We start from the raw sequence: 27,354 nt of genomic DNA, 5'->3' as shown, positions 1-27,354 counted from the left end.
TCCTGGATCAGGCTTTTCCTCCAGCCAGAGCTTCAGTAAGTCTGGCCTCAGCACAGGGAGATGCAGGCTCAGAATGACTGAGGTCCCGGTGGAAAGATGTGGTGATGTTTAAAACTCACAGGTGCAGCTGGTCTTATTTCAGCCCTCAGGCTGTTTGCCCCCTGGATCCGAGCCGAGCCGAGCCGAGCCGAGCCGAGCCGACCTGACACACCTCAGTCTGTGTGAATGTATTTCAGTGTCAGAGAGCGACAGGTTTTAATGTGACCGGGCCTTGATGCTCTCATGTGCAGAAAGGGAAACTTCAGGGAAATTCTGAGGCAAGTCCACTGGAAGAAAACCAGCATCTTTAAAGCAGCCGTATCATGGCTACAGTTTTTAACAAATCAACACGTTTGGAAATCGGTCCAAAATTCAGTCAATAATTCTACTTTAGGATTGAGGAGTTCCTCTTTCCTTTGGCAGTCCATGCACCGCTGCCCCTGCTGCTCTTTGGGCCCTGACTCTTTGGCCTGACTCTGGGGCCCTGACTCTGGGGCCTGACTCTGGGGTCCTGACTCTGGGGTCCTGACTCTTTGGGCCCTGACTCTGGGGTCCTGACTCTGGGGTCCTGACTCTTTGGGCCCTGACTCTGGGGCCTGACTCTGGGGTCCTGACTCTTTGGGCCCTGACTCTGGGCCCTGACTCTGGGGCCTGACTCTGGGGTCCTGACTCTTTGGGGCCCTGACTCTGGGCCCTGACTCTGGGGTCCTGACTCTGGGGTCCTGACTCTTTGGTCCCTGACTCTGGGGTCCTGACTCTTTGGGGCCCTGACTCTGGGGCCTGACTCTGGGGACTGACTCTGGGGTCCTGACTCTTTGGGCCCTGACTCTGGGCCCTGACTCTGGGGTCCTGACTCTGGGGTCCTGACTCTTTGGGCCCTGACTCTGGGGTCCTGACTCTTTGGGGCCCTGACTCTGGGGCCTGACTCTGGGGACTGACTCTGGGGCCTGACTCTGGGGTCCTGACTCTTTGGGCCCTGACTCTGGGCCCTGACTCTGGGGTCCTGACTCTGGGGTCCTGACTCTTTGGTCCCTGACTCTGGGGTCCTGACTCTTTGGGGCCCTGACTCTGGGGCCTGACTCTGGGGACTGACTCTGGGGCCTGACTCTGGGGTCCTGACTCTTTGGGCCCTGACTCTGGGCCCTGACTCTGGGGTCCTGACTCTGGGGTCCTGACTCTTTGGGCCCTGACTGTGGGGTCCTGACTCTTTGGGTCCTGACTCTTTGGGCCCTGACTCTGGAGGCCTGACTCTGGGGCCTGACTCTGGGGTCCTGACTCTGGGGCCCTGACTCTGGGGCCTGACTCTGGGGTCCTGACTCTGGGGTCCTGACTCTTTGGGCCCTGACTGTGGGGTCCTGACTCTTTGGGTCCTGACTCTTTGGGCCCTGACTCTTTGGGCCCTGACTCTGGGGCCTGACTCTGGGGTCCTGACTCTTTGGGCCCTGACTCTGGGGCCTGACTCTGGGGTCCTGACTCTTTGGTCCCTGACTCTGGGGTCCTGACTCTTTGGGGCCCTGACTCTGGGGACTGACTCTGGGGCCTGACTCTGGGCCCTGACTCTGGGGCCTGACTCTGGGGTCCTGACTCTTTGGGTCCTGACTCTTTGGGCCCTGACTCTGGAGGCCTGACTCTGGGGCCTGACTCTGGGGTCCTGACTCTGGGGCCCTGACTCTGGGGCCTGACTCTGGGGTCCTGACTCTTTGGGGCCCTGACTCTGGGCCCTGACTCTGGGGTCCTGACTCTGGGGTCCTGACTCTTTGGGTCCTGACTCTTTGGGCCCTGACTCTGGGGTCCTGACTCTGGGGTCCTGACTCTTTGGGTCCTGACTCTTTGGGCCCTGACTCTGGGGTCCTGACTCTTTGGTCCCTGACTCTGGGGTCCTGACTCTTTGGGGCCCTGACTCTGGGGCCTGACTCTGGGGACTGACTCTGGGGCCTGACTCTGGGGTCCTGACTCTTTGGGCCCTGACTCTGGGCCCTGACTCTGGGCCCTGACTCTGGGGCCTGACTCTGGGGTCCTGACTCTGGGGTCCTGACTCTTTGGGTCCTGACTCTTTGGGCCCTGACTCTGGAGGCCTGACTCTGGGGCCTGACTCTGGGGTCCTGACTCTGGGGCCCTGACTCTGGGGCCTGACTCTGGGGTCCTGACTCTGGGGTCCTGACTCTTTGGGCCCTGACTGTGGGGTCCTGACTCTTTGGGTCCTGACTCTTTGGGCCCTGACTCTTTGGGCCCTGACTCTGGGGCCTGACTCTGGGGTCCTGACTCTTTGGGCCCTGACTCTGGGGCCTGACTCTGGGGTCCTGACTCTTTGGTCCCTGACTCTGGGGTCCTGACTCTTTGGGGCCCTGACTCTGGGGACTGACTCTGGGGCCTGACTCTGGGATCCTGACTCTTTGGGCCCTGACTCTGGGCCCTGACTCTGGGCCCTGACTCTGGGGCCTGACTCTGGGGTCCTGACTCTGGGGTCCTGACTCTTTGGGTCCTGACTCTTTGGGCCCTGACTCTGGAGGCCTGACTCTGGGGCCTGACTCTGGGGTCCTGACTCTGGGGCCCTGACTCTGGGGCCTGACTCTGGGGTCCTGACTCTGGGGTCCTGACTCTTTGGGCCCTGACTGTGGGGTCCTGACTCTTTGGTTCCTGACTCTTTGGGCCCTGACTCTTTGGGCCCTGACTCTGGGGCCTGACTCTGGGGTCCTGACTCTTTGGGCCCTGACTCTGGGGCCTGACTCTGGGGTCCTGACTCTTTGGGCCCTGACTCTTTGGTCCCTGACTCTGGGGTCCTGACTCTGGGGTCCTGACTCTTTGGGCCCTGACTCTTTGGTCCCTGACTCTGGGGTCCTGACTCTTTGGGCCCTGACTCTGGGGCCTGACTCTGGGGCCTGACTCTGGGGCCTGACTCTGGGGCCCTGACTCTTTGGGCCCTGACTCTGGGCCCTGACTCTGGGGCCCTGACTCTGGGGCCTGACTCTGGGGTCCTGACTCTGGGGTCCTGACTCTTTGGGCCCTGACTCTGGGGTCCTGACTCTTTGGGCCCTGACTCTGGGCCCTGACTCTGGGGCCTGACTCTGGGGTCCTGACTCTTTGGGCCCTGACTCTGGGGTCCTGACTCTTTGGGTCCTGACTCTTTGGGCCCTGACTCTGGAGGCCTGACTCTGGGGCCTGACTCTGGGGTCCTGACTCTGGGGCCCTGACTCTGGGGCCTGACTCTGGGGTCCTGACTCTGGGGTCCTGACTCTTTGGGCCCTGACTCTGGGGTCCTGACTCTGGGGTCCTGACTCTTTGGGCCCTGACTCTTTGGGCCCTGACTCTGGGGCCTGACTCTGGGGTCCTGACTCTTTGGGCCCTGACTCTGGGGCCTGACTCTGGGGCCTGACTCTGGGGTCCTGACTCTTTGGGCCCTGACTCTGGGCCCTGACTCTGGGGCCCTGACTCTGGGGCCTGACTCTGGGGTCCTGACTCTGGGGTCCTGACTCTTTGGGCCCTGACTCTGGGGTCCTGACTCTTTGGGTCCTGACTCTTTGGGCCCTGACTCTGGGCCCTGACTCTGGGGCCTGACTCTGGGGTCCTGACTCTTTGGGCCCTGACTCTGGGGTCCTGACTCTTTGGGTCCTGACTCTTTGGGCCCTGACTGTGGGGTCCTGACTCTTTGGGTCCTGACTCTTTGGGCCCTGACTCTTTGGGGCCCTGACTCTTTTGGGCCCTGACTCTTTGGGCCCTGACTCTTGGGGCCTGACTCTTTGGGTCCCTGACTCTTGGGGCCCTGACTCTTTGGGGCCCTAACTCTCTGGGGCCCTGACTCTTTTGGGCCCTGACTCTTTGGGCCCTAACTCTTTGGGGCCCTAACTCCTTGGGACCCTGACTCTTGGGGCCTGACTCTTTGGGCCTTGACTCCCTGGGGCCCTGACTCTTTGGGCCCTGACTCTTTGGGGCCCTGACTCTTTGGGCCCTGACTCTTTGGGCCCTGACTCCTTGGGGCCCTGACTCTGGGGTCCTGACTCCTTGGGGCCCTGACTCCTTGGGGCCCTGACTCTTTGGGCCCTGACTCTTTGGGGCCCTGACTCTTTGGGCCCTGACTCTGGGGGCCCTAACTCCTTGGGGCCCTGACTCCTTGGGGCCCTGACTCCTTGGGGCCCTAACTCCTTGGGGCCCTAACTCCTTGGGACCCTGACTCTTTGGGCCCTGACTCTTTGGGCCCTGACTCTTTTGGCCCTGACTCTTTGGGTCCTGACTCTTTTGGGCCCTGACTCTTTGGGCCCTGACTCTGGGGTCCTGACTCTTGGGGCCCTGACTCTTTGGGGCCCTGACTCTTTGGGCCCTGACTCTTTGGGGCCCTGACTCTTTGGGCCCTGACTCTTTGGGCCCTAACTCTCTGGGGCCCTAACTCCTTGGGACCCTGACTCTTTGGGCCCTGACTCTTTGGGCCCTGACTCTTTGGGCCCTGACTCCTTGGGCCCTAACTCTTTGGGGCCCTAACTCCTTGGGACCCTGACTCTTGGGCCCTGACTCTGGGGTCCTGACTCTTGGGGCCCTGACTCTTTGGGGCCCTGACTCTTTGGGCCCTGACTCTTTGGGGCCCTGACTCTTTGGGCCCTGACTCTTTGGGCCCTAACTCTCTGGGGCCCTAACTCCTTGGGACCCTGACTCTTTGGGCCCTGACTCTTTGGGCCCTGACTCTTTGGGCCCTGACTCTTTGGGCCCTGACTCTGGGGGCCTGACTCTTTGGGGCCCTGACTCTTTGGGGCCCTGACTCTTTGGGCCCTGACTCTTTGGGTCCTGACTCCTTGGGACCCTGACTCTTGGGCCCTGACTCTTTTGGGCCCTAACTCCTTGGGACCCTGACTCTTTGGGCCCTGACTCTTTGGGCCCTGACTCTCTGGGGCCTGACTCTTTGGGGCCCTGACTCTTTGGGCCCTGACTCTCTGGGGCCTGACTCTTTGGGGCCCTGACTCTTTGGGCCCTGACTCTCTGGGTCCTGACTCTTTAGACCCTGACTCTGGGGCCTGACTCTGGGGCCTGACTCTTTGGGGCCCTAACTCTTTGGGCCCTGACTCTGGGGTCTGACTCTTTGGGGCCCTAACTCTTTGGGCCCTGACTCTGGGGCCTGACTCTTTGGGGCCCTAACTCTTTGGGCCCTGACTCTCTGGGGCCCTGACTCTTTGGACCCTGACTCTGGGGCCTGACTCTGGGGCCCTGACTCTCTGGGGCCCTGACTCTTTGGGCCCTGACTCTTTGGGGCCCTGACTCTTTGGGGCCCTGACTCTTTGGGCCCTGACTCTTTGGGGCCCTGACTCTTTGGGCCCTGACTCTTTGGGCCCTGACTCTCTGGGGCCCTGACTCTTTGGGCCCTGACTCTTTGGGGCCCTGACTCTTTGGGGCCCTAACTCTTTGGGCCCTGACTCTTTGGGGCCCTGACTCTTTGGACCCTGACTCTGGGGCCTGACTCTGGGGCCCTGACTCTCTGGGGCCCTGACTCTTTGGGCCCTGACTCTTTGGGGCCCTGACTCTCTGGGGCCCTAACTCCCTGGGGCCCTAACTCTTTGGGCCCTGACTCTGGGGTCCTGACTCTTGGGGCCTGACTCTTTGGGGCCCTGACTCTTTGGGGCCTGACTCTTGGGGCCTGACTCTTTGGGGCCCTGACTCTTTGGGGCCCTGACTCTTTGGGCCCTGACTCTTGGGGCCTGACTCCCTGGGGCCCTGACTCTTTGGGCCCTGACTCTTTCGGGCCCTAACTCCTTGGGACCCTTACTCTTTAGGCCCTGACTCTTTGGGCCCTGACTCTTTGGGCCCTGACTCTTTGGGGCCCTAACTCTTTGGGGCCCTAACTCTCTGGGGTCCTGACTCTTGGGGCCTGACTCTCTGGGGCCCTGACTCTTTGGGCCCTGACTCTTTGGGGCCCTGACTCTCTGGGGCCCTAACTCCCTGGGGCCCTAACTCTTTGGGCCCTGACTCTTTGGGCCCTGACCCAGGGGCCCTGACTCTTTGGGCCCTGACTCTTTGGGCCCTGACTCTTTGGGCCCTGACTCTTTGGGGCCCTAACTCTCTGGGGCCCTGACTCTTTGGGGCCCTGACCCTGGGGCCCCAGAGGTATCTGTCTCAGTCCTTCCTCTTCCTTCAGCTGGGGCTCAGACGGGACTCAGTTACCATGGAGATGCTGTGTGTGAGTCCTGCGCTGTGATTGGCTGACAGAGGAGTGGGCGTGCAGGCTGAGCCTCTCAAAGAGCTGCTGCCTGTTCCTCTGAGCCACAGATCAGCTCAGGCAGAGAGACGCTGCTCCTCTTCTTCACTGCTCTCCTCCTCCTCCTCTCCTCCATCCACAACTCTTCATCTCTGCTCCTCTCCTTCATCCCTCTGACAAACAGAGGGGTCTAACTCCCGGCCTTCATCCCCATCTTGTTCTTCACCATCATCATCCTCCGAGGAAGACAACAGGGAGCCCCCTGACCCAGAGCCGCCTCGCCATGGCAACGGTCATCTGCACCCGATTCACTGAAGAGTATCAGATGTTCGAGGAGCTGGGGAAGTGAGTATGGCCTTCATCCTCCTCTTCATGCTCGTCTTCATCACTCTGAAGCTGTGAAACATGAGTTTATGAGCTCATCTGAGCCGTTTATATCCATTTATATCCGTTTATATCCTTTTATATCCATTTATATCCATTTATATTACTTTTATATCCATTTATATCCATTTATATCCGTTTATATTACTTTTTTATCATTTCATATCAGTTTATACCCATTTATATCCATTTATATTACTTTTATATCTGTTTATATCCGTTTATATCCATTTATATCCGTTTATATCCGTTTATATCCATTTATATCCATTTATATTACTTTTATATCCATTTATATCCATTTATATCCATTTATATTACTTTTATATCCATTTATATCCATTTATATCCATTTATATCCATTTATATTCATTTATATTACTTTTATATCCATTTATATCCGTTTATATCCGTTTATATCTGTTTATATCAGTTTATATTACTTTTTTATCATTTCATATCAGTTTATACCCATTTATATCCATTTATATTACTTTTATATCTGTTTATATCCGTTTATATCCATTTATATCCGTTTATATCTGTTTATATCAGTTTATATCCATTTATATCCATTTATATCAGTTTATATCCGTTTATATCCGTTTATATCCATTTATATCCATTTATATCAGTTTATATCCGTTTATATCCGTTTATATTACTTTTTTATCATTTCATATCAGTTTATACCCATTTATATCCATTTATATTACTTTTATATCTGTTTATATCCGTTTATATCCATTTATATCCATTTATATCAGTTTATATCCGTTTATATCCATTTATATTACTTTTATATCCGTTTATATCCGTTTATATCTGTTTATATCAGTTTATATTACTTTTATATCCATTTATATCCATTTATATTACTTTTATATCCATTTATATCCATTTATATCCATTTATATCCATTTATATCCGTTTATATCCATTTATATCCATTTATATCCGTTTATATCCATTTATATCCATTTATATCCGTTTATATCCATTTATATCCATTTATATCCATTTATATCCATTTATATTACTTTTATATCCATTTATATCCATTTATATCTGTTTATATCTGTTTATATCAGTTTATATCCATTTATATCCATTTATATCCATTTATATTCATTTATATTACTTTTATATCCATTTATATCCATTTATATCCATTTATATCCATTTATATTACTTTTATATCCATTTATATCCGTTTATATCCATTTATATCCATTTATATTACTTTTATATCCGTTTATATCCATTTATATCCGTTTTATATCCATTCATATTCATTTGTATCCATTCATCAGTTTATACCCATTTATATCCACTTTATAGCCATTTATATCTGTTTAAAAATATTTGTATCCATTTATATGCGTTTATATAATTTTATATGACTTTATATCCTTTATATACATCTGAGTAGACGTTTTCAGTATTTGTTCTATCTGAATATTATTTTACTATAATTAAATTGTTAATATCATTATTAATATTATTAGTTGTAAATAGATTAATATAAATAGAATGTTTCTATTTGTTTAAACTTTTCACTTTATTTGTCCTCATTAACTAATAAATTTACATATTTTTCTTCATATAAATCTGAATTAATGTTCTAATTAAATGGTTTTATTTCTGTATTTGTCATAATTCATCATATGAAACCGTGTTTATTGACACATTTATAGAATAATGATCATGACTTCAGTCACTGAACGATGAATCAGATCCAGATTATTGATCGGAGGAACCCAGCAGGATGGAGGGATGAGTGTAGCACCTTTCTGACCTCATCCCACTCACCACCCACACAGCAGCACACACACAATGGCAGGTCTCTTACATAATGTGGAGGTGGGTGGCAGAATGCAGCGTTCTGCAGGAGCTGCAGCTCCACTCCCACCATGAAACCATCCGGAGGATCCAGCACCATCGGCTCATTGATGGGAGAAGGACGACTAAAGCTCCACAGCTGGACTCCAACAGCAGATTTTCTCACTCTGGGTCTTTTGTCAGGTCGGTTAGTTTAGGATTAACAGGAGGAAAACATTCAACCAATCAGGGCGCAGCTTGTTGAAACTCATTCTTTAGTAATATTCTGAAGCTGCTGCAGGTGAAGGAGGCCCCACCAGGTCATAATGTTTCAGCAGAATATTAACAGATTAATTATTGATTTATACTGATTCACTGAAACATGATAAAACATGAACATAAACCCAGAATCTGAGGCAGAAACAGAGTTTTTCTCAGTTCTCAGCAGCTTTAAAGTGAATCTCTGGTCTGAGCTCCTTTATTCTCCAACACAGCCTGAACCCTCTGAGACCAGCTTTCTGTCATTTCTTTAAGGAGTCTTCAGGAATAGTTCTCCAGGCTTCTTGAAGGACATCCCAAAGCTCTTCTTTGGATGTGGGCTGCCTTTTGTTCCGTTCTCTGTCAGATGATCCCACACTGCTTCAATAATGTTGAGGTCCGGGCTCTGGGGAGGATTCATCCCTCCATAAGACCTGTTGCCACTGATTTTCAGTCCACTTCTTGTGTCATTTGGCACAGCTCAGCCTTTTCTCCCTGTTTCCCTTCCTTAAGAACGGCTTCTTGACAGCCACCCTTCCATGGAGACCATTTCTGATGAGGCTTGGGCCAACAGTAGATGGATCAGCTGAAGGTCCAGATGCATCTCTCAGGTCCTGTCAGGTCACAGCTGGATTTTTTCCTCTTTCTTAAGGACATCACTTTCAGATCCTGTTCATCTGCTGGAGATAGTTTTTTAGGCCTGACACTTCTTCTTTTGTCCTCCACTTGTCCAGTTTCCTCAAATGTTTTAAGGACACACTGCACACCATGCTGAGATATGCCAAGTTTTCAGCTAATAGCTCTTTGGGAATCACCTTGTTGCTGCAGAAATCCTATTTTCTGTCTGTCAAACTGTGTTTTCTCTGCTGTTTTTCATAGATGCAGCTAAAGAAATGGGAACAAATGATGTGTCTCTGTGACAAAGTGCCTAAAGATCCAGTTTAAAATGGCTTCTTTGCTAAGTTGTCTGTTCTGTGTCGACACAACACTGGTTCATCCCTTGAGTTAGGAGCCTTTTTTCTGCCTGAAGGGGTCAAAGGTCAGAGTTAAGTGGCTGAACAAAGAAAAAACACTGAAAATGCTCAGGAACAAGGACTGAAGATGAGGGAAAAAGCAGAAAATGTCCAAAGAAAAACTGTGAAAGAGCTTCAGAAAAATGCAGAACTGCTGATCAGGACACTTTAAAGGTTACAGAAAGCTGCAGAACTATTGATCAGGACACTTTAAAGGTTTCAGAAAGCTGCAGAACTATTGATCAGGACACTTTAAAGGTTTCAGAAAGCTGCAGAACTGTTGATCAGGACACTTTAAAGGTTACAGAAAGCTGCAGAACTGTTGATCAGGACACTTTAAAGGTTACAGAAAGCTGCAGAACTGTTGATCAGGACACTTTAAAGGCTTCAGAAAGCTGCAGAACTGTTGATCAGGACACTTTAAAGGTTTCAGAAAGCTGCAGAACTGTTGATCAGGACACTTTAAAGGTTACAGAAAGCTGCAGAACTGTTGATCAGGACACTTTAAAGGTTTCAGAAAGCTGCAGAACTATTGATCAGGACACTTTAAAGGTTTCAGAAAGCTGCAGAACTGTTGATCAGGACACTTTAAAGGTTTCAGAAAGCTGCAGAACTATTGATCAGGACACTTTAAAGGTTTCAGAAAGCTGCAGAACTATTGATCAGGACACTTTAAAGGCTTCAGAAAGCTGCAGAACTATTGATCAGGACACTTTAAAGGTTTCAGAAAGCTACAGAACTGTTGATCAGGACACTTTAAAGGTTTCAGAAAGCTGCAGAACTATTGATCAGGACACTTTAAAGGTTTCAGAAAGCTGCAGAACTGTTGATCAGGACACTTTAAAGGTTTCAGAAAGCTGCAGAACTATTGATCAGGACACTTTAAAGGTTTCAGAAAGCTGCAGAACTATTGATCAGGACACTTTAAAGGCTTCAGAAAGCTGCAGAACTATTGATCAGGACACTTTAAAGGTTTCAGAAAGCTACAGAACTGTTGATCAGGACACTTTAAAGGTTTCAGAAAGCTGCAGAACTGTTGATCAGGACACTTTAAAGGTTTCAGAAAGCTGCAGAACTATTGATCAGGACACTTTAAAGGTTACAGAAAGCTGCAGAACTGTTGATCAGGACACTTTAAAGGTTCCAGGAAGCTGCAGAACTGTTGATCAGGACACTTTAAAGGTTCCAGGAAGCTGCAGAACTATTGATCAGGACACTTTAAAGGTTCCAGGAAGCTGCAGAACTATTGATCAGGACACTTTAAAGGTTCCAGGAAGCTGCAGAACTATTGATCAGGACACTTTAAAGGTTTCAGAAAGCTGCAGAACTATTGATCAGGACACTTTAAAGGTTTCAGAAAGCTGCAGAACTGTTGATCAGGACACTTTAAAGGTTTCAGAAAGCTGCAGAACTATTGATCAGGACACTTTAAAGGTTTCAGAAAGCTGCAGAACTGTTGATCAGGACACTTTAAAGGTTTCAGAAAGCTGCAGAACTATTGATCAGGACACTTTAAAGGTTTCAGAAAGCTGCAGAACTGTTGATCAGGACACTTTAAAGGTTTCAGAAAGCTGCAGAACTGTTGATCAGGACACTTTAAAGGTTTCAGAAAGCTGCAGAACTGTTGATCAGGACACTTTAAAGGTTACAGAAAGCTGCAGAACTATTGATCAGGACACTTTAAAGGTTTCAGAAAGCTGCAGAACTGTTGATCAGGACACTTTAAAGGTTACAGAAAGCTGCAGAACTATTGATCAGGACACTTTAAAGGTTACAGAAAGCTGCAGAACTATTGATCAGGACACTTTAAAGGTTTCAGAAAGCTGCAGAACTGTTGATCAGGACACTTTAAAGGTTTCAGAAAGCTGCAGAACTATTGATCAGGACACTTTAAAGGTTTCAGAAAGCTGCAGAACTGTTGATCAGGACACTTTAAAGGTTTCAGAAAGCTGCAGAACTGTTGATCAGGACACTTTAAAGGTTTCAGAAAGCTGCAGAACTATTGATCAGGACACTTTAAAGGTTACAGAAAGCTGCAGAACTATTGATCAGGACACTTTAAAGGTTTCAGAAAGCTGCAGAACTATTGATCAGGACACTTTAAAGGTTTAAAGCTGCAGAACTGTTGATCAGGACACTTTAAAGGTTTCAGAAAGCTGCAGAACTGTTGATCAGGACACTTTAAAGGTTTCAGAAAGCTGCAGAACTATTGATCAGGACACTTTAAAGGTTACAGAAAGCTACAGAACTGTTGATCAGGACACTTTAAAGGTTACAGAAAGCTGCAGAACTGTTGATCAGGACACTTTAAAGGTTACAGAAAGCTGCAGAACTGTTGATCAGGACACTTTAAAGGTAACAGGAGAGTCAGAAACAAATGAGGCTGATCAGGACTCTGAGCATCTCTTTTGTGGTTGTGCTGATTGGTTCCTCCTGCTGTGTTTCCAGGGGAGCGTTCTCAGTGGTGCGGCGGTGTGTGAAGGTTCTGTCGGGTCAGGAGTACGCCGCCAAAATCATCAACACCAAGAAACTGTCTGCAAGAGGTGAGAACCTGAGGATACGACCATGTAATTGACACACTAACACCCAGTTACAGCAGGGGTTCACGAGTGAATGGTTCTGATTCTGTGGTCCAAAGCAGCTCTGAGATCAGAGTGGTCACAGAACACATGATGACTGTTCTTCAGTTAGAATATGCTGACATGTTTATTCTGCTAAACATGTCAGCATCTACCTCATCCTGCAGGGTGTGGCTCCATCAGGAATGGTTTCCTACTGTGTTCTTGGTAATGATTCGTAGAACTGTCTAACAAATATGCGGGAAAAGTGCGATGAATTTCCTGCCGGAAAACAATGAGATTTTGTTAAAGTGAAAACCTGTTTGGATCCCTGCAGCTCGGACAGACTTTACAGCAGAAACATCATTCAGAGGTCAGTCAGCTCACAGGAAGCTGGACTTTCACTCACTGAAGCTGTAGTTTTATATCTTTTATGGTTTCTACACAATCAGTTTTACAGAAAGTTCAGGTGATGTCACTGAAATAAACCCTGTAAAACACTCGGTTTTCTTGGTTTTAAACTACTTTAATGCTCACAGTTTCTGCAGTTTATTCATCACAACGTAAGTATTTCTATCTTTTTTCACCCAGTGGAACTATCTTTGTGACCTCACAGTTTTACATATGGTGTCCAGAACAAGAGTCTGTTGCTCACAGTTACAGAAGTCTTTCAGAACAACTTGTTATTTTTGCTAGGAGAACTCAGTCTGTTTCAGGCTGTTTCTGTCTGCTCAACAGAGCAAACACGCTTCAAAATGTCTTTAGAAAGGTTCTGTGTGGCCCTGTGTTGGACTGGCAACCTGTCCAGATGTAACCGCCTCCAAATGATAGCTGGGATAGGCTCCAACTGATAATGTGGTGAAGAGGAGCTCCAGTTTGTGTTTAAAACAATGTTCCTCAGAGAAAGACTGGAAGGGATCTGCATATTTCTGCCTCTACAGAGCAGAATATCATTAAAGCATTCAGGGAACCTGGAGGAGTTTCAGTGTAAAGGACGAGGGAGCAAGCCTAAGCTGGACCCCGTGACCTCTGACCCCTCAGACGCTGCATCAGGAACCGTCATTCATCAGCAGCTGATAGAAGCACCTGGACAAGGGATTACTGTGGAAACCTTTGTCAAGCACCACAATACAGAGTTCCATTCACAAGCTTTACTGTGCAGGAAAGAAGCCTGATGTTAACCTCGTCCACTTCTCTGGGCTCGGAGGCGTCTGGGATGGACCGTCACACGGTGGAAACGTGTGCTGTGGTCAGACCCATCAGTATTCCACATCTTTGCTGGAAGAAATGGAGCAAAGAGCAAAAGCAGCATCCAGCCTGCTGTCAGCAGCCAGTCCCTGCAGCCAGGCTCTGTGATGGTATGGGGTTGGATCAGGGGGCAAAGCTCATTTCCACTTCTGTGACGGCAGCATTAATGCAGAAAAGCTCCCTGAGATTTTACAGCAACATATGCTGCCTTCAAGGCCACATCTTTTCCTGGGACGTCCCAGCATTGTTCAAGCAGACCATGGAAAACCACATTCTGCCACAGTCCAAAGGCCTGGCTGAGGAAGAAGAGGTACGGGTGCTGGACTGGCTGCCTGCAGTCCTGACCTGTCCCCAGCAGAGAAACAACCACCCCCCCGCCCTGCTGCACACCTTAAGACCTGTTTAAGGAGGAATGGGACAAAATAACAGCTGGAACTCTGCATCACCTGGTTTCCTCAGAGTCAGAACGGCTTTAAGTGTTGGCAGAAGGAAACAAAGTGGGAAAAGATTCACTGTAGGGGGAAAAACATTTTTCACATTTGTTTTCTTCAGCTGATTTCCTCAAAATTTGGTTAAAATCTGTGCTAAATTTGGATGAAACCTCCCCCTTCCTCCCACACATTTGGACATGGAGATAAAACTGAGAGAAACAGTAAAGCTGTGAATCCTTCTCTGTTGATTTTTTTCTCCTTATCACTATTCTGGTTTTGAGATTTCCTTTGGTTGCTTAGCAACACCCTGCAAAGTTGACAAAGAAAGTGTGTGTGTGTGTAGTTCAGAGTGTCGACACACTTACATAACGAGACATTCCTGCAGCTGTTTAACACACCTGAGCAGTCAGACTGCTGCACCTGAGGGAAACTCAGCGACTGGATTAATTCAGCTTAAAAATGTGCAAAAACCTGAGAAACGTTCAACTGCAGCAGCAGAAGCAGAAGAAGCAGCAGCAGCAGCAGAAGAAGCAGCAGCAGCAGCAGAAGCAGAAGCAGAAGAAGCAGCAGAAGAAGCAGCAGAAGCAGAAGAAGCAGCAGCAGCAGAAGCAGCAGCAGCAGAAGAAGCAGCTGAAGCAGCTGAAGCAGCTGAAGCAGAAGCAGCAGCAGAAGCAGCAGAAGCAACAGCAGCAGCAGCAGCAGAAGCAGCAGAAGCAGCAGAAGCAACAGCAGAAGCAGCAGCAGCAGAAGCAGCAGAAGCAACAGCAGCAGCAGCAGCAGAAGCAGCAGCAGCAGCAGCAGCAGAAGCAGCAGCAGCAGCAGCAGCAGCAGAAGCAGCAGAAGCAACAGCAGCAGCAGCAGCAGCAGAAGCAGCAGAAGCAGAAGCAGCAGCAGCTGAAGCAGCAGAAGCAACAGCAGCAGCAGCAGCAGAAGCAGCAGCAGCAGCAGCAGAAGAAGAAGCAGCTGAAGCAGAAGCAGCAGCAGAAGCAGCAGCAGCAGCAGCTGAAGCAGCAGAAGCAACAGCAGCAGCAGCAGCAGAAGCAGCAGCAGCAGCAGCAGAAGAAGAAGCAGCTGAAGCAGAAGCAGCAGCAGAAGCAGCAGCAGCAGAAGCAGCAGCAGCTGAAGCAGAAGCAGCAGCAGAAGCAGCAGAAACAGCAGCAGCTGAAGCAGAAGCAGCAGCAGCAGAAGCAGCAGCAGAAGCAGCAGCTGAAGCAGAAGCAGCAGAAGCAGCTGAAGCAGCAGCAGAAGAAGAAGCAGCAGAAGCAGAAGAAGCAGCAGAAGCAGAAGAAGCAGCAGCAGCAGAAGCAGCAGCAGAAGAAGCAGCAGAAGCAGCAGCAGCAGAAGCAGCAGAAGCAGCAGCAGAAGCAGAAGCAGCAGCAGAAGCAGAAGAAGCAGCAGCAGCAGAAGCAGCTGAAGCAGAAGCAGCAGCAGCAGCAGCAGCAGCAGCTGAAGCAGCAGCAGAAGCAGCAGCAGAAGCAGCAGCAGCTGAAGCAGAAGCAGCAGCAGCAGCAGCAGCAGCTGAAGCAGCAGCAGAAGCAGCAGCAGAAGCAGCAGCAGAAGCAGCAGAAGCAGCAGCAGCAGCAGCAGAAGCAGCAGCAGCAGAAGCAGCAGCAGCAGAAGCAGCAGCAGCAGAAGCAGCTGAAGCAGAAGCAGCAGCAGCTGAAGCAGCAGCAGCTGAAGCAGAAGCAGCAGCAGAAGCAGCTGAAGCAGAAGCAGCAGCAGCAGCAGAAGCAGCAGAAGCAGCAGAAGCAGCAGCAGCAGCAGCAGCAGAAGCAGCAGCAGCAGCTGAAGCAGAAGCAGCAGCAGCTGAAGCAGAAGCAGCAGAAGCAGCAGCAGAAGCAGCAGCAGAAGCAGCAGAAACAGCAGCAGAAGCAGCAGCAGAAGCAGCAGCTGAAGCAGAAGCAGCAGAAGCAGCAGCAGAAACAGCAGCAGCAGCAGCAGCAGCAGCAGAAGCAGCAGCAGCTGAAGCAGAAGCAGCAGAAGCAGCAGCAGCAGCAGAAGCAGAAGCAGCAGCAGCTGAAGCAGAAGCAGCAGAAGCAGCAGCAGCAGCAGAAGCAGCAGCAGCAGCAGCAGCAGCAGCAGCAGCAGAAGCAGCAGCAGCAGCAGCAGCAGCAGCAGCAGCAGCAGAAGCAGCAGCAGCTGAAGCAGCAGAAGCAGAAGCAGCAGCAGCTGAAGCAGAAGCAGCAGCAGCAGAAGCAGCAGCTGAAGCAGAAGCAGCAGCAGAAGCAGCAGCAGAAGCAGCAGCAGAAACAGCAGCAGCAGCTGAAGCAGCAGCAGAAGCAGCAGCAGCAGAAGCAGCAGAAGCAGCAGCAGCAGCAGCAGAAACAGCAGCAGAAGCAGCAGCAGAAGCAGCTGAAGCAGCAGCAGCAGCAGCAGCAGCTGAAGCAGCAGCAGCAGAAGCAGCTGAAGCAGCAGCAGCAGCAGCAGCAGCAGCAGCAGCAGCTGAAGCAGCAGCAGCAGCAGCAGCAGCAGCAGCAGCAGAAGCAGCAGCAGCAGCAGCAGAAGCAGCAGAAGCAGCAGAAGCAGCAGCAGAAGCAGCAGCAGCAGCAGAAGCAGCAGAAGCAGCAGCAGAAGCAGCAGAAACAGCAGCAGAAGCAGAAGCAGCAGCTGAAGCAGCAGCAGAAGCAGCAGCAGAAGCAGCAGAAACAGCAGCAGAAGCAGCAGCAGCAGCAGAAGCAGCAGCAGCAGCAGCAGAAACAGCAGCAGAAGCAGCAGAAGCAGCAGCAGCAGCAGCAGCAGAAGCAGCAGCAGCAGCAGCAGCTGAAGAAGAAGAAGCCGCAGCGGCGGTGGCGGCTGCAGTTCAGGACTTCGCCGTCGGACCTGTAACACAACGAGAGGCAGCAGACCTGTTTAAGAATGATCAGACGTTATTTGCTCAGTCAAACAATTTCAGTCTCATTCACAAGGTTTTTTACTGCAGAATAATCAGTACATCAATTAATTTGGTCAATTCAGGCGATGACTTACATGATGTTTTCTGTCTCGCTGCCCTCCTTCTCAGTAATAAGCGTCCGATCGGCTCCTCACACCCTCATGAAGTTAATATGTCCAGCAGCCAAATTGCCTCCTCCACATTTCAGCTCCTAACGAGCTGAAAGTACACCGCTGATCACCAGCAGGATATTACTTCCTGCTGCAGCCCAAAGCTCCGTGCACATCTCAACGATTCATCTCACAGCCTTCATTTCAGAGGCAGAGCTCCTTGCAGATCAGACCAGATCCTCCAAGATGAAGATATGTGATCAGTTTACCTCTCAGACCTGCCTCTGGTCTGCGGCACCGTCTGCAGATGCTCCTCCATGAACCGGTAGAACCGGCTGCATGTTTCCCTCCTTTAAAGGTGTTTAAAGGGTTAGCATGCAGCCGTGCTGGTTCTGGACCGCTGCCAGAGCCAGTTCAAAGTTGGTTCTAACTAAGAACTGGTTTGATTTTCCACAGCCAATAGATCATCAAGTTTAAACGTGTCATTTGAGATCCATGTTTCACTGTAGTTTCTGTCGAGAAACCAACAGATTGCACTGAAACTTCTCTTTGATCCAAAATAAGACTCGAGGCTTTAGATATGAGTCCACAAACCAGAGGATGACGTGATGGTGGCTCCACCCACCCACACCCGCTTTATACAGTTTATGATCCTGTTACAGTAACCTGTCAGTTGAACTGAAACCACCCAGTTTGCTGCACAGCAACTCATTCAGAGAGTTGGACCAGACAGTTGCTGCGTTTACTGGATGGATGGATGGATGGATGGATGGATGGATGGATGGATGGATACATACACTTGAGATCATGTGAAATCAAATGAGATCAGGTGAGATCAGGTGAGATTAGATGAGATCAGGTGAGATCAGGTGAGAGAGTTAAGATCAGGTGAGATCAGATGAGATCAGATGAGATCAGATGAGATCAGATCAAATCAGGTGAGATCAGATGAGATCAGATGAGATCAGGTGAGATCAGGTGAGATCAGATGAGATCAGATCAAATCAGGTGAGATCAGATGAGATCAGATGAGATCAGGTGAGATTAGATGAGATCAGATGAGATCAGATGAGATCAGGTGAGATTAGGTGAGATCAGATGAGATCAGGTGAGATCAGGTGAGATTAGATGAGATCAGATGAGATCAGATGAGATCAGGTGAGATCAGATGAGATCAGATGAGATCAGGTGAGATCAGGTGAGATTAGATGAGATCAGATGAGATCAGGTGAGATCAGATGAGATCAGGTGAGATCAGGTGAGATTAGGTGAGATCAGATGAGATCAGGTGAGATCAGGTGAGATTAGATGAGATCAGATGAGATCAGGTGAGATCAGGTGAGATCAGGTGAGATCAGATGAGATCAGGTGAGATTAGGTGAGATCAGATGAGATCAGGTGAGATCAGGTGAGATTAGATGAGATCAGATGAGATCAGGTGAGATCAGATGAGATCAGATGAGATCAGGTGAGATCAGATGAGATCAGATGAGATCAGGTGAGATCAGATGAGATCAGGTGAGATCAGGTGAGATCAGGTGAGATCAGATGAGATCAGGTGAGATTAGGTGAGATCAGATGAGATCAGGTGAGATCAGGTGAGATTAGATGAGATCAGATGAGATCAGGTGAGATCAGATGAGATCAGGTGAGATCAGATGAGATCAGATGAGATCAGGTGAGATCAGGTGAGATCAGATGAGATCAGATGAGATCAGTTGAGATCAGGTGAGATCAGATGAGATCAGGTGAGATCAGATGAGATCAGGTGAGATCAGGTGAGATTAGATGAGATCAGATGAGATCAGGTGAGATCAGATGAGATCAGGTGAGATCAGGTGAGATCAGGTGAGATCAGGTGAGATCAGGTGAGATCACTAATCAGATTCAATCTGTGGACTGCTGGACTTGGAGAACAGAAACTTCCTCTTTCTGACTCATATTCATAAAGATGCAGAAACAACAAAGTAATCCTCAGTTCAGCTGACGGTCCGACGCCATCTGATCAGATTCAAATGTTCTCTGAAGCAGCAGCAATCCGCCTCCATCTGTGTGGATGTTGTTTTTTTTTATCTGCATGACAGTGTGTGTGTGTTTCATTTGTGTGTTTCATGTGTGTCTCTGTGTGTGTGTGTGTGTGTGTGTGTGTGTGTGTGTGTGTGTGTGTGTGTGTGTGTGTGTGTGTGTGACTGTTTGCTGTTTCTTCCTGGGAAACTAAAGGGGCTGCAGAGTATCTCCTGTTCAGTTGTTCAGGTTGCTTTGATCGAGGGAATTCCTGGATTCCTCTGATATTAAGCCTGTGTGTGCACGTGTGCACGTGTGCACGTGCACGTGCCTGCGTGTGTGTTGCCAGTCTTGGTTTGCAGCCTCAGAGCTGCTGCTCAGTTGGAAACCTTCCTCAGCAGATTCTCTGTTGGCAGCCGGACTCTTGTCATCTCGCTGAGCCTCTGCTGTTAGTTCAGCTGAAAGTGAGCAGCGGCTGGTCTGAGATCAGTGAGCAGAGGGCCTGAACCCAGCCGGGTGCACGAGTGCTGGCGGGGGGTTAATGTAGAACAAGAGACACGGGAGCAGATACCAGCAGACCTTTAAAGGCTGAATCACATCTCATGTAATCATCACTTCTTCTACTGTCAGAAAGGCTCTGCTGGGAGAGGAGCTCTGACAGCTGTCTCCTGACGTCCACCTGCTGCCATCAGTCTTATTGTTACACTGTTTTATTATTATTACAGACCAGATAAGGAGATGTGGAGCTGTTCCCTGCTCAGCTTATCCCACCCACCGCTGCTGACGATTGACAGCTGAGGGACCCAATCAGCACTGAGTTTATATCCCCTCCAATGATCAATACCTCATCAATATTAGTGACTGATAAAGGCTGTGTTTGTGTGTTCTCAGATCATCAGAAGTTGGACCGTGAAGCTCGAATCTGTCGGTTACTGAAACACCCAAACATCGGTGAGTAATACTACAGTATTACTATAGTAATACTCCAACAATACTGATATAATACTGCAATAATACTACAGTTATACTCGAATAATACTGCAATAATACTGCAGTAATACTCCAATAATACTGCAATAATACTGCAGTAATACTACAATATTACTATTATAATACTGCAATAATGCTGCAGTAATACTCCAACAATACTGCAATAATACTACAGTTATACTCGAATAATACTGCAATAATACTACAGTAATACTCCAATAATACTCAAATAATGCTAAAGTTATACTACAATGATACTGCAGTTATACTGCAATTATTCTGCAGTAATACTCCAATAATACTGCAATAATACTACAGTTATACTGCAGTAATACTGCAATTATACTGCAGTAATACTGCAATTATACTGCAGTTATACTGCAATAATACTGCAGTAATGCTGCAGTTATACTCCAATACTACTGCAATAATACTGCAATAATACTGCAATAATACTGCAGTAATACTCTAATAATACTGTAGTAATACTGCACTTATACTGCAATAATACTGCAATAATACTGCAGTAATACTCTAATAATACTGTAGTAATACTGCAGTAATACTGCAATAATACTACAGTTATACTGCAATAATACTGCAATAATACTGCAATAATGCTGCAGTAATACTCCAACAATACTGCAATAATACTACAGTTATACTGCAATAATACTGCAATAATACTACAGTTATACTGCAATAATACTGCAATAATACTGCAGTAATACTCCAATAATACTGCAATAATACTGCAGTTATACTGCAATAATACTGCAGTTATACTCCAATAATACTGCAATAATACTACAGTTATACTGCAATAATACTGCAATAATACTGCAATAATACTGCAATAATACTACAGTTATACTGCAGTAATACTCCAATAATACTGCAATAATACTGCAGTTATACTGCAATAATGCTGCAGTTATACTCCAACAATACTGCAATAATACTACAGTTATACTGCAATAATACTGCAATAATACTACAGTTATACTGCAATAATACTGCAATAATACTGCAATAATACTGCAGTAATACTCCAATAATACTGTAATAATACTGCAGTTATACTGCAGTTATACTCCAATAATACTGCAATAATACTACAGTTATACTGCAATAATACTGCAATAATACTGCAGTTATACTGCAATAATACTGCAGTAATGCTCCAATAATACTGCAATAATACTGCAGTTATACTGCAATAATGCTGCAGTTATACTCCAACAATACTGCAATAATACTACAGTTATACTGCAATAATACTGCAATAATACTACAGTTATACTGCAATAATACTGCAATAATACTGCAATAATACTGCAGTAATACTCCAATAATACTGTAATAATACTGCAGTTATACTGCAATAATACTGCAGTTATACTCCAATAATACTGCAATAATACTACAGTTATACTGCAATAATACTGCAATAATACTGCAGTTATACTGCAATAATACTGCAGTAATGCTCCAATAATACTGCAATAATACTGCAGTTATACTGCAATAATACTGCAGTAATACTCCGATAATACTGCAATAATGCTACAGTTATACTGCAATAATACTGCAATAATACTGCAGTTATACTGCAATAATGCTGCAGTTATACTCCAACAATACTGCAATAATACTACAGTTATACTGCAATAATACTGCAGTTATACTGCAATAATACTACAGTTATACTGCAATAATACTGCAATAATACTACAGTTATACTGCAATAATACTGCAATAATACTGCAGTTATACTGCAATAATGCTGCAGTTATACTCCAACAATACTGCAATAATACTACAGTTATACTGCAATAATACTGCAATAATACTACAGTTATATTGCAATAATACTGCAATAATACTGCAATAATACTGCAGTAATACTCCAATAATACTGCAATAATACTGCAGTTATACTGCAATAATACTGCAGTTATACTCCAATAATACTGCAATAATACTACAGTTATACTGCAATAATACTGCAATAATACTGCAGTTATACTGCAATAATGCTGCAGTAATACTCCAACAATACTGCAATAATACTACAGTAATACTCCAATAATACTGCAATAATACTACAGTTATACTCCGATAATACTGCAAAAATACTGCAGTAATACTGCAATAATGCTGCAGTTATGCTCCAATAATACTGCAATAATACTACAGTTATACTGCAATAATACTACAGTAATACTCCAATAATACTGCAATAATACTACAGTTATACTGCAATAATACTGCAATAATACTGCAGTTATACTGCAATAATGCTGCAGTTATACTCCAACAATACTGCAATAATACTACAGTTATACTGCAATAATACTGCAATAATACTACAGTTATACTGCAATAATACTGCAATAATACTACAGTTATACTGCAATAATACTGCAATAATACTGCAATAATACTGCAGTAATACTCCAATAATACTGTAATAATACTGCAGTTATACTGCAATAATACTGCAGTTATACTCCAATAATACTGCAATAATACTACAGTTATACTGCAATAATACTGCAATAATACTGCAGTTATACTGCAATAATACTGCAGTAATGCTCCAATAATACTGCAATAATACTGCAGTTATACTGCAATAATACTGCAGTAATACTCCGATAATACTGCAATAATGCTACAGTTATACTGCAATAATACTGCAATAATACTGCAGTTATACTGCAATAATGCTGCAGTTATACTCCAACAATACTGCAATAATACTACAGTTATACTGCAATAATACTGCAATAATACTACAGTTATACTGCAATAATACTGCAATAATACTGCAGTTATACTGCAATAATGCTGCAGTTATACTCCAACAATACTGCAATAATACTACAGTTATACTGCAATAATACTGCAATAATACTACAGTTATACTGCAATAATACTGCAATAATACTGCAGTAATACTCCAATAATACTGCAATAATACTGCAGTTATACTGCAATAATACTGCAGTTATACTCCAATAATACTGCAATAATACTACAGTTATACTGCAATAATACTGCAATAATACTGCAGTTATACTGCAATAATGCTGCAGTAATACTCCAACAATACTGCAATAATACTACAGTAATACTCCAATAATACTGCAATAATACTACAGTTATACTCCGATAATACTGCAAAAATACTGCAGTAATACTGCAATAATGCTGCAGTAATGCTCCAATAATACTGCAATAATACTACAGTTATACTGCAATAATACTGTAGTAATGCTCCGATAATACTGCAATAATGCTACAGTTATACTGCAATAATACTGCAGTTATACTCCAATAATACTGCAATAATACTACAGTTATACTGCAATAATACTGCAATAATACTGCAGTTATACTCCAATAATACTGCAATAATACTACAGTTATACTGCAATAATACTGCAGTAATACGGCAATAATACTGCAATAATACTGCAATAATACTGCAGTTATACTACAATAATACTGCAGTTATACTCCAATAATACTGCAGTAATACTCCAATAATACTGCAGTAATACTACAATATTACTATTATAATACTGCAATAATACTGCAGTAATACTCCGATAATACTACAATAATACTATATTTATACTGCGATAATGCTGCAATAATACTGCAGTAATACTAAAGGTACAGTACAGTAATACTACAGTAATACTCCAATAATACTACAATAATGCTAAAGATACAGTGCAGTAATACTGTAGTAATGCTCCGATAATACTGCAATAATGCTACAGTTACATTGCAATAATTCTGCAGTAATACTCCGATAATACTACAATAATACTGCATTTATACTGCGATAATGCTGCAATAATACTGCAGTAATACTAAAGGTACAGTACAGTAATACTACAGTAATACTCCAATAATACTACAATAATGCTAAAGATACAGTGCAGTAATACTGTAGTAATGCTCCGATAATACTACAATAATAGTGCATTTATACTGCGATAATGCTGCAATAATTCTGCAGTAATACTCCGATAATACTACAATAATACTGCATTTATACTGCGATAATGCTACAGTAATAATACAATAATAGTATAATGCCTCTACAAGGCGACTGTGGAGAGAAAAAACTCCCTTTAACAGGAAGAAACCTCCATCAGAACCAGAACCAGGAAGGGTCCATCTGCCTGGACCAGCTGGGGCTGAGAGGACAGGAAAGAGGGGACAACAAGCAGCGTAACACCAGGCCAGAGACACCTGCTGAGAGAGAGAAACACAAGTTAATGACAGCAATGATGTCATCTGTACATGGAGGGAGGAGAGGTGCATCATGGGAGCTCCCCCAGCAGGCTGGGCCTATAGCAGCAGAACTATGGGATGTTTCAGGCTCACCTGAGCCATCCCTAACTATAAGCTTCATCAGAAAGGAAAGTTTCAGCCTGATCTTAAAGGTAGAGAGGGTGTCTGCTTCCTGAAGCCAAACTGGCAGCTGGTTCCACAGAGAGGGGCCTGATAACTGAAGGCTCTGCCTCCCATTCTGCTTTTAGGGGCCTGATAACTGAAGGCTCTGCCTCCCATTCTGCTTTTAGGGGCCTGATAACTGAAGCCTCTGCCTCCCATTCTGCTTTTAGGGGCCTGATAACTGAAGGCTCTGCCTCCCATTCTGCTTTTAGGGGCCTGATAACTGAAGGCTCTGCCTCCCATTCTGCTTTTAGGGGCCTGATAACTGAAGGCTCTGCCTCCCATTCTGCTTTTAGGGGCCTGATAACTGAAGGCTCTGCCTCCCATTCTGCTTTTAGGGGCCTGATAACTGAAGGCTCTGCCTCCCATTCTGCTTTTAGGGGCCTGATAACTGAAGGCTCTGCCTCCCATTCTGCTTTTAGGGGCCTGATAACTGAAGGCTCTGCCTCCCATTCTGCTTTTAGGGGCCTGATAACTGAAGGCTCTGCCTCCCATTCTGCTTTTAGGGGCCTGATAACTGAAGGCTCTGCCTCCCATTCTGCTTTTAGGGGCCTGATAACTGAAGGCTCTGCCTCCCATTCTGCTTTTAGGGGCCTGATAACTGAAGGCTCGGCCTCCCATTCTGCTTTTAGGGGCCTGATAACTGAAGGCTCTGCCTCCCATTCTGCTTTTAGGGGCCTGATAACTGAAGGCTCTGCCTCCCATTCTGCTTTTAGGGGCCTGATAACTGAAGGCTCTGCCTCCCATTCTGCTTTTAGGGGCCTGATAACTGAAGGCTCTGCCTCCCATTCTGCTTTTAGGGGCCTGATAACTGAAGGCTCTGCCTCCCATTCTGCTTTTAGGGGCCTGATAACTGAAGCCTCTGCCTCCCATTCTGCTTTTAGGGGCCTGATAACTGAAGGCTCTGCCTCCCATTCTGCTTTTAGGGGCCTGATAACTGAAGGCTCTGCCTCCCATTCTGCTTTTAGGGGCCTGATAACTGAAGGCTCTGCCTCCCATTCTGCTTTTAGGGGCCTGATAACTGAAGGCTCTGCCTCCCATTCTGCTTTTAGGGGCCTGATAACTGAAGGCTCTGCCTCCCATTCTGCTTTTAGGGGCCTGATAACTGAAGGCTCTGCCTCCCATTCTGCTTTTAGGGGCCTGATAACTGAAGGCTCTGCCTCCCATTCTGCTTTTAGGGGCCTGATAACTGAAGGCTCTGCCTCCCATTCTGCTTTTAGGGGCCTGATAACTGAAGGCTCTGCCTCCCATTCTGCTTTTAGGGGCCTGATAACTGAAGGCTCTGCCTCCCATTCTGCTTTTAGGGGCCTGATAACTGAAGGCTCTGCCTCCCGTTCTGCTTTTAGGGGCCTGATAACTGAAGGCTCTGCCTCCCGTTCTGCTTTTAGGGGCCTGATAACTGAAGGCTCTGCCTCCCGTTCTGCTTTTAGGGGCCTGATAACTGAAGGCTCTGCCTCCCATTCTGCTTTTAGGGGCCTGATAACTGAAGGCTCTGCCTCCCATTCTGCTTTTAGGGGCCTGATAACTGAAGGCTCTGCCTCCCATTCTGCTTTTAGGGGCCTGATAACTGAAGGCTCTGCCTCCCGTTCTGCTTTTAGGGGCCTGATAACTGAAGGCTCTGCCTCCCATTCTGCTTTTAGGGGCCTGATAACTGAAGGCTCTGCCTCCCATTCTGCTTTTAGGGGCCTGATAACTGAAGGCTCTGCCTCCCATTCTGCTTTTAGGGGCCTGATAACTGAAGGCTCTGCCTCCCATTCTGCTTTTAGGGGCCTGATAACTGAAGGCTCTGCCTCCCATTCTGCTTTTAGGGGCCTGATAACTGAAGGCTCTGCCTCCCATTCTGCTTTTAGGGGCCTGATAACTGAAGGCTCTGCCTCCCATTCTGCTTTTAGGGGCCTGATAACTGAAGGCTCTGCCTCCCATTCTGCTTTTAGGGGCCTGATAACTGAAGGCTCTGCCTCCCATTCTGCTTTTAGGGGCCTGATAACTGAAGGCTCTGCCTCCCATTCTGCTTTTAGGGGCCTGATAACTGAAGGCTCTGCCTCCCATTCTGCCTTTAGGGGCCTGATAACTGAAGGCTCTGCCTCCCATTCTGCTTTTAGGGGCCTGATAACTGAAGGCTCTGCCTCCCATTCTGCTTTTAGGGGCCTGATAACTGAAGGCTCTGCCTCCCATTCTGCTTTTAGGGGCCTGATAACTGAAGGCTCTGCCTCCCATTCTGCTTTTAGGGGCCTGATAACTGAAGGCTCTGCCTCCCATTCTGCTTTTAGGGGCCTGATAACTGAAGGCTCTGCCTCCCGTTCTGCTTTTAGGGGCCTGATAACTGAAGGCTCTGCCTCCCATTCTGCTTTTAGGGGCCTGATAACTGAAGGCTCTGCCTCCCATTCTGCTTTTAGGGGCCTGATAACTGAAGGCTCTGCCTCCCATTCTGCTTTTAGAAACTCTGGGAACCACAAGGAAACCTGCAGCCTGAGAGCAAAGTGCTCTGTTGGGGAAATATCCAGCTGTGAGATCTTTAAGATATGATGGAGCTCGGTCATTAAGAGCTTTATATGTGAGGAGAAGAATCCAGACACTTTCTCCCTGAAGCGCTCAGGTCCAAAGAGAACAACTTCAGTTTTGTCTGAGTTTAGAAGCAGAAAGTTCTGAGTCATCCGGGTCTTTATGTCTTTAAGGTTTGCATCAGAGGAGTTCACATGTGATCCGTGATGAGTGATGAACACAGAATAATATCATAAATGTTGTTCAGACTGATGAGGCTGCTTCTGTTATGCAGAAAACTTAATGATCTTCTTTCATTTCGAGCACACAGCGAGGAGCAGTGATTGGTCCCTCAGGACATTTCCTGCCTGTTAACGCAGCTGTTCTGCCTGCTGATTGGTCGACCCGAGCAGCTTAAACACATTACTGACCCCAGTGATGCCTCCTGACACCACCAGTTTAAACGAGCTCACAGATCTATGTGGAGTAGTTTT

At 46.8% G+C, this 27,354-nt stretch overlaps 2 protein-coding genes across 2 annotated transcripts in view; one reads left to right on the top strand and one right to left on the bottom strand.

The window, feature by feature from the left end:
• Nucleotides 1-27,354, bottom strand: part of ik (IK cytokine) — a 244,856-nt gene that overhangs the window by 71,280 nt on the left and 146,222 nt on the right. The window lies entirely within an intron of this gene.
• Nucleotides 6,175-27,354, top strand: part of camk2a (calcium/calmodulin-dependent protein kinase II alpha) — a 62,147-nt gene continuing 40,967 nt past the window's right edge. The window contains exons 1-3 of the mRNA XM_072375151.1: nt 6,175-6,559; nt 12,139-12,233; nt 19,805-19,864. Of these exons, the coding sequence (XP_072231252.1) occupies nt 6,498-6,559; nt 12,139-12,233; nt 19,805-19,864 (217 nt within the window). The 5' untranslated portion in view covers nt 6,175-6,497. The remainder of the gene's footprint in view (nt 6,560-12,138; nt 12,234-19,804; nt 19,865-27,354) is intronic.

The sequence above is a fragment of the Leuresthes tenuis genome, unplaced genomic scaffold (assembly GCF_036924035.1).
Source record: "Leuresthes tenuis unplaced genomic scaffold, fLeuTen1.0.hap1 SCAF_21, whole genome shotgun sequence".
NCBI lineage: Eukaryota > Metazoa > Chordata > Actinopteri > Atheriniformes > Atherinopsidae > Leuresthes > Leuresthes tenuis.
The sequence above is the reverse complement of the archived record's forward strand: the minus strand, read 5'-3'. Positions and strand labels throughout refer to the sequence as shown.